Genomic DNA, 6378 nt, shown 5'->3' on the forward strand with positions numbered 1-6378 from the left:
AATAATTAGTTCACGGGTCAAATTTGAAAATTAAGCCGGTAACGTAGATCCGTGTCGGTAAAACAGCGCTCTGATTACCTGTCAAAAGTCAAAACACTGCGACCCGTCCGATCATTTTCAAACAAAACTTTGCAAAAATGACTTCTAAAGAATCTATGGAGATGGAAGTGGACACTGCAGCCCCCGCAGACGCGAAGAACCCGCCCGAAGCCTCAGAGAAAGGGGTTATGGCAGGAGGGGCTGTCGGTTCAGTAACCTGCTCGTTGCACCCCCTGGTTATTATGAACGTTTCTGAGCACTGGACGCGAGAGAGGGCACAGGAGGGCTCAGTCCAACAAGGTTTGACTACAATTTATCGTGTTCTTTTGTAATGTAAAGTTGTAGTGATTGGGGCCCTCATTGGGAAGCAAAAGGGGCGCAACATTGAAATCATGAACTCGTTTGAGCTAGTGTTTAGTATGATCGGGGGGGATGTTATTATAGATCGAGACTACTACAATATGAAAGAGGAGCAATGTAAGTGTGGTTGCAATTTTAGCTTTTATGACTTTTGTCTTTGCAGTTAAACAAGTCTTTAGTGATATGGATTTTATTGGGTGGTACACCACTGGAGATGCCCCCGCCAGCATGGATATTAAGATTCACAAACAGATCTGTGATATTAACGAGTCCCCCATTTTGTTGAAGCTGAACCCCCATGATAAGAATATTGATGTATTTTTATTCATCAATCAGTTTCTATATTAACAGTGTTGTTGTAGCACCTACCAGTGGCTCTCTATGAGTCGGTCATTGATCTAGTAGGAGGAGAAGCCACAATGTTGTTTGTAAATTTAGCCTACACTCTAGCTACTGAAGAAGCAGAAAGAATAGGAGTTGACCATGTGGCTAGAATGTCTTCAACAGACTCAGGAGAGAGCTCTTTAGTTGCTGAACACTTGACAGCTCAACATAGCGCTATAAAAATGTTGCACTCGCGTGTGAGGCTTGTTTTAGAGTACATGAAAGCTGTGCAAAGTGGACAGTTGCCCACAAACCACGAGATTCTTCGTGAAGCTTACTCTTTATGCCACAGACTCCCAGTAATCCAAAGCCCAAGATTTAGACAAGACTTTTACAATGTTGGTAACTTCAATCTTGTTCTCATTGTACTAATTTTTAAGTTTCCAGCAATGCAATGACGTGGGTCTGATGACGTATTTGGGTACTCTAACAAAAGGCTGTAATGATCTAAATCAGTTTGTAAATAAGTTCAATATTTTGTATGATAGGCAAGGCTTGGGAAGGAGAATGAGAGGGATTTTCTTCTAAAGCACGCCTGTAGTGTCTATTAAACAATCCTTCATTATTACATATTGTCTTTTCTTGTACATTGTGCGCGTTTATATCAAAAGGTAGCAAAAGGCGTTGATATCAAAATTTGGGAAGACTAGCCTGGTGATAGAGAGACTCCTGAGGGCGTATCACAGAAGCAAAGGCAACAGTTCCAAATTCTTAATTTTATCTCATTCTTAATTCCTCCAAACACATCAAAAGTCTCTCCATGACCACCACAAGTGGCACTCAATTGAAGATATCGTTTTTGTACACTTTGTTGCGTAAGAAAAATAAAATATGTCTGTAGAAAAAATTACAGTTACGTCCTTTCTATTCCTATTAATTCTTCGAATAGTGTGCCCCCATCTTCGCGCCCATGCAACACCTGATTTGAGTATCTTAGAGTAGCTTGAGCAAGATCTTTAACAGTCCATTTTCTATCGACGAGTATTCTACAGACAGTGTCTAATTTTGCTAGTTTTGTATGACCACAAGTGTAGTATCTAAGAAATGGAATTCCAGCGACGCTCGCTGCGAGCCACTGGATTATCACTTTTAGTTGGACGTCTCCACATCTGGAGGAGCCGCAGCCCCAATTTCCGGTGGAGACGGGTTTCAGCCCGTTCGAGGGCTTGCGGATCATCTCGGATATCTGAAACGGGGGGCTTTAGGGTGCTTACACTCAAAAGGCTGACCCTCACGGGAGTTTTCTAACTTTTATTTATGGGTTTTTAGTTCGTCCTTGAAACTTTAACGCAAAGTTAGAAAAATCCGAGAATTGTTATGACCAGGGAAGAAAAGGCCAAGACGTTAGTTCGTCACGTAGAAAGAAAGGCACGTTAGAATTAGTACAGTTAGTCAAACACATTACCTTCTCTTCTTGAGGCATATTTAGACTAAAAGTAACATCTTCCAACGTCTGAACGATGGCTTCATTAACACAAGATATAAACCAAGCCTTACGTTTAGCTGTTAAACTATCTCTAGGTTTGTTTTCATCTATCTGCTCTGTATCTATCTGTTAAAAAAATATAACTTCTACCATGCCTTTCTTACTACCACTCCTCGTCGTCAACACACTTACCAATTGAGCCGCGAGCTTGTGCTTCTGTCTTGCTAACTCAAGACTTAGCGATTTGGCACTAAGAACCAACTTGTTCTTCTTGGGGGTGTTATAATCAGCAACCCGTGCAGCATCCACGCTTTCCGCCAGTGGTACTGGAACCCCCGCGAAGGACTCACTTAGAGTTCTTTTGAGAAGAGACCCAGCGAACTGAACCACCGCGAGTTCTCTCCCTTCGAGCTCTTTTTTGGTGCCTTTGTCGGTTTCAAGAATGGGGTTTTGGAGCCACCGCGTGAACTGCTCGTAAACTTCTTCTAACTCGGAGCTGTACTCCGTGCTGAAGCTATACTCTGAAGACTTGTTCGATTCTTTTCTGCTAAGAGCAGACTGCTTGCTGCGGAACTTATCAATCCATTGCCGCTCCTGTTGTAAGGAGTCCTGGAGGAAGTTTTCGTCGAGGGAATCTTCCTTGAGGGCGAAACCAGTGGAGCCCCCACGCCGCACTCTGGAATTCTAGTTAGATTTTCATGGGAAGGTGGTGGTACTCACTTGATCTGGTGGTCTTGGACGTCTGAGCCAGCGATGGATATCCCGACGGCATAACTCGACTCTTCAGAACTGGTTAAACTCTCTGAAATCTCTCTCCTTAAAGCGTCTCTGAGTCTTTGAGCAAAAGTGTGTCTTCGCTCGGGCGTCTCCAGGTCTATACTGTACCGCTTGTGGAAGTTCTCATCCTCGCTACCTGAAGTGTTACATGTGAGAAGGAATAGTTGGACACCACCTCAAGTTACCATCATCTAAACTAGTTTTGGCACTGATGAACTCCTCCTCGCTGGATTCGCAACTGGAGTAGACACTCACTGGAGGAGTGTCCACCTTTTGTCTTGTCACCGGAAGACATTCTCCTGAAGACCCCAACACTATAAACCTCCCGCGTCTGTTATTAACCAACATCTCATTGGTGACCCCTTTCTTCTGCAACGCTTTGTCCGCCTCCAATTGGACTCGGAGTTTATCCTTTGAAACATTGTTATTATCACAAAGAGAAGGAGGAGACGCGCTTCTGTTGGTACTGCAACTCTGTTGGGTAATCAGCGGGATCGGTGGATCTGATTGAGTAGACCCTATAGACTCCCCAATGGGTGATAACCTTCGGGGACGACTCTGTACAATTGGCACTTCGTTGTTTTTGTATTGCTTTTGCTGGAAGGCGAGAAGACACTTGTTGAGTTCTCGTAAGATGTTATCTTCTTCGTATTGGCCAATGGGCAGTTTTTTGTAATCGTCGGCATCGATACAGCAAATGGTCATCTACAAAAGGGGGTTACTTTGTGAAAAGAAAGGGGGCGAAACTACTTCTTGGGGGGCTTCTATTTTTTCCAAGCACGCTCGGGTTTTTGGGTCCACGATTCGGGATATATGGCGGATTTTTTCTACAGTTAGGGCTTCGTTATCTTCTAGGGCTTCTACGTTTAGTAACACGGTAAGGAGTTCTGGATACGTGACTAAATTTATGCATTCCTAGAAGAGAGAAATTCGATAAAAAAAAATCTTGGGACTTTTGGGAAAAACAACTGAAATCTTTGACCTTATTTAACAATTCAAAAGTGTGGAAAATTTCATAGAACTTCTTAATACATATGTGTGGCTACATTTTCGGTGTTAAAACTACGAGCTCAAAATTTCGTTAATCTCACCTGAGTACTTCCATCACTTAAAACACTCCCTCCAACCTTCGAACTAGCAAAACAAATCTGCAACGAGTCCGTCTCTGTCCTTTCCAATTTCCCTTCATGTCTTATCTGCAACGGACACAGTGGCAGACTACATTCTAACCAGTCTTCAATAGTCAACCATTCTTTACTTGTCATCACCTACAAATTTTTTTCAAGTTGGTGTCACTGCCCCCATACTTCCCTACCTGTCGCGATATTTTAAGGCACCCTGTATCGTTATTTTCCAACCAATCAAAATAATACAAAATGCTCTTAAACTTGGATTTCTGCACATTATGATGCAAATGTTTGAAAAAATGAGTAAAATTAAAATTCTGTAGAGTCGGATGACTTTTATCGGACCTCCTAGGAAACGTGGAGAAAAACGCGTTTGCAATGAGAGCCGCCACGAAAGAATACTCGAGCTCCGTGCAATCAGCTACAAAAAATAAAGTAATTCTAATTTCCCACGGTTTTCCCATTACTTTGCTGTTGTAAACTGAAATGTAATCCATTTTTCGGTTTGTGCTCCTTCAGTTTTAAGGCTCTTTGAACGATGTTCGGTAACGTCTTACTCAAAAAATTGCTTCGTTCTTCACTGGTAAGATCATTATCTAAAAAATTTAAAAGTCCCACAAAAATATCAGGGTCATTGGTATCTTCTTCTGGATCTAAACTGACGCTGAAAAAACTCCAAATTTTATCAGATTTTTTCGAGGTTTGACCCTCACTTGCAGATATCGTGTATCTTTTGCATTCCTTCGATCAGTTCTAACGTGTTTTTCGTGTTGGATATTCGTTTTAAGTGCTTCTTGACGGAGTCCCACCAGGGAAGGTCGCAAGGGAGCATTACTAGAGCCATTTCGCTGCAAGGTGAATAAAAAGTGAGAATTTTTGGGGAGCTTTGCTCCCAATTTAACCAAAGCTGCGCTGCTTAAAAAAAGTTTAACGTGTGTATAATAACGTTAAAAATAATTTGCAAGTAAATTAGCTTAATTTATAGGATGATTAATTAAACTGTCACGCCGGTAATCTCAAGAATCGATCCGTTAGATATCACAATAAAATTCCGGGATTTGATAAAACGTCTGGTATCAATTTAATCATGACTCATGGACACATTGCTTGCATGGAACTTGGCAAGTCATTATTGTCTCTTTCATCCCAAAATTCCCGGTTATAACCTCAATCCATCCCTTAAAACGCACCCTTTATCTTACCTTATCTCAAATTTCTCCAATATCTTCACCAACTAACTAATAATAATCGGGTATTTTTAGAACCATCATCGCACGTCCACATATTCTCCTTCCTCGTTACCAAAACACTCTCTTCCCCATCCCAACTCTTTTATCAAAAATCTGTTTTGATTAATGAAATCTACCGTGATACACATTCACTACACTTTGCTGTTGTCATATTTCCCGAACGCTCCGAATTGTGGAACTGGCAGCCCTAAAAATACGACGTCGGGACGCCCAAGTGCGCTCTCTCTATGTTCGATGGATGCGGGTTTGAATGTACGTTTGGGTGATTGTAGCGTCGCGGTGCTAGTTTGCAGGCGCTTCGCCTGAAGGCGGCAGCTTTGATATTTGATTGTTCTCATTTCGTCATCGAAATGTTTGAACGCGCATGTTTTAGAAGATTCAAATAAACGACGTCTAACGTGTTTGCTTGCAATTTACGGATTTATAATGGATTGGAGGTAATTATAGGTGCGTGTTTGACTTGGTTGTGACGTCATGGGAGAGTAAATAGGGACGAAAGCGTTGACGTCATGGGTTGGTATTGAGTGATGGCGCGGGGGATTGGATGATTCAGGGAAAAGTTGGGACGGAGATTTTGATGATGAATGAAAATTTTTCGAGATGGAATTTTATTAGAGAATCAACTCAAATTCTCAAAAATGTTATAAAAAAAATAAAAACTTATTATCTAGCATTTTTTGCACGTAATTGTAAAAATTTTACACAAATTTCTTAACTCCATGTATTACTAAAAAAATTGATATTTCTGTGTTTAACCACATAAAAAGAATCAGATGATAGCCAAAAATCGGTTAAAATTGGTTTAGCAAACATGTAAAATTTTATCTGACTTGGCGCATCCACCATATTTTAATTCCAAAAATTAGTATTTTTTTAATTCTGTGGGATTTTTCCTTATTTTTATGTTTTTATATAAATAAATAGATCCTTAAGTGACCACAGATTCCTTAAGATTTTAATTTAGGCTAGAAATTTTGTGTAGATCGTTTCTGTTTCATTTTCATAACATTTTTAT

At 40.8% G+C, this 6378-nt stretch overlaps 2 protein-coding genes across 3 annotated transcripts; one reads left to right on the forward strand and one right to left on the reverse strand.

Moving 5' to 3' along the window:
* The first annotated feature begins 29 nt into the window (after positions 1 to 29).
* On the forward strand, positions 30 to 1351 carry CSN6 (COP9 signalosome subunit 6). The gene is made up of 5 exons (XM_088036465.1): positions 30 to 339; positions 385 to 516; positions 563 to 714; positions 762 to 1121; positions 1171 to 1351. The coding sequence occupies exons 1-5, from the start codon at positions 138 to 140 to the stop codon at positions 1309 to 1311; spliced, it is 987 nt and encodes a 328-aa protein (XP_087892591.1). The 5' UTR covers positions 30 to 137; the 3' UTR covers positions 1312 to 1351.
* LOC148175410 (uncharacterized) lies at positions 1314 to 5475 on the reverse strand. Of its 2 annotated transcripts, XM_088036352.1 has the most exons (11): positions 5316 to 5475; positions 4827 to 4961; positions 4581 to 4777; positions 4302 to 4534; positions 4078 to 4254; positions 3737 to 3901; positions 3172 to 3691; positions 2930 to 3122; positions 2402 to 2885; positions 2189 to 2335; positions 1314 to 1969 (listed from the first exon to the last, which is right to left on the reverse strand). In XM_088036352.1, exons 2-11 carry the CDS (start codon positions 4955 to 4957, stop codon positions 1637 to 1639), a joined length of 2580 nt encoding a protein of 859 aa, XP_087892478.1. In that variant the 5' UTR covers positions 4958 to 4961; positions 5316 to 5475; the 3' UTR covers positions 1314 to 1636. The 2 variants fall into 2 exon arrangements, with proteins under 2 accessions (XP_087892478.1, XP_087892479.1); XM_088036353.1 differs by lacking the exon at positions 2189 to 2335 and having other exon boundaries at positions 5316 to 5473.
* Between the last annotated feature and the right edge of the window lie 903 nt (positions 5476 to 6378).

Source organism: Gnatocerus cornutus, chromosome 5, assembly GCF_029298725.1.
Source record: "Gnatocerus cornutus isolate USDA-ARS CGAHR chromosome 5, icGnaCorn1.1, whole genome shotgun sequence".
Lineage (NCBI taxonomy): Eukaryota > Metazoa > Arthropoda > Insecta > Coleoptera > Tenebrionidae > Gnatocerus > Gnatocerus cornutus.

Bases quoted from the DNA above. Each gene is read 5' to 3' on its own strand.
- CSN6 (XM_088036465.1), top strand. From the start codon at position 138: ATGACTTCTAAAGAATCTATGGAGATGGAAGTGGACACTGCAGCCCCC. The intron at 340-384 runs GTTTGACTACAA...GTAAAGTTGTAG, and splicing joins GGAGGGCTCAGTCCAACAAG to TGATTGGGGCCCTCATTGGG. The intron at 517-562 runs GTAAGTGTGGTT...TTGTCTTTGCAG, and splicing joins CAATATGAAAGAGGAGCAAT to TTAAACAAGTCTTTAGTGAT.
- LOC148175410 (XM_088036352.1), bottom strand. From the start codon at position 4,957: ATGGCTCTAGTAATGCTCCCTTGCGACCTTCCCTGGTGGGACTCCGTC. The intron at 3,902-4,077 runs GTGAGATTAACG...TCTCTCTTCTAG, and splicing joins TAAGTGATGGAAGTACTCAG to GAATGCATAAATTTAGTCAC. The intron at 3,123-3,171 runs GTAACTTGAGGT...GTAACACTTCAG, and splicing joins CAAAACTAGTTTAGATGATG to GTAGCGAGGATGAGAACTTC.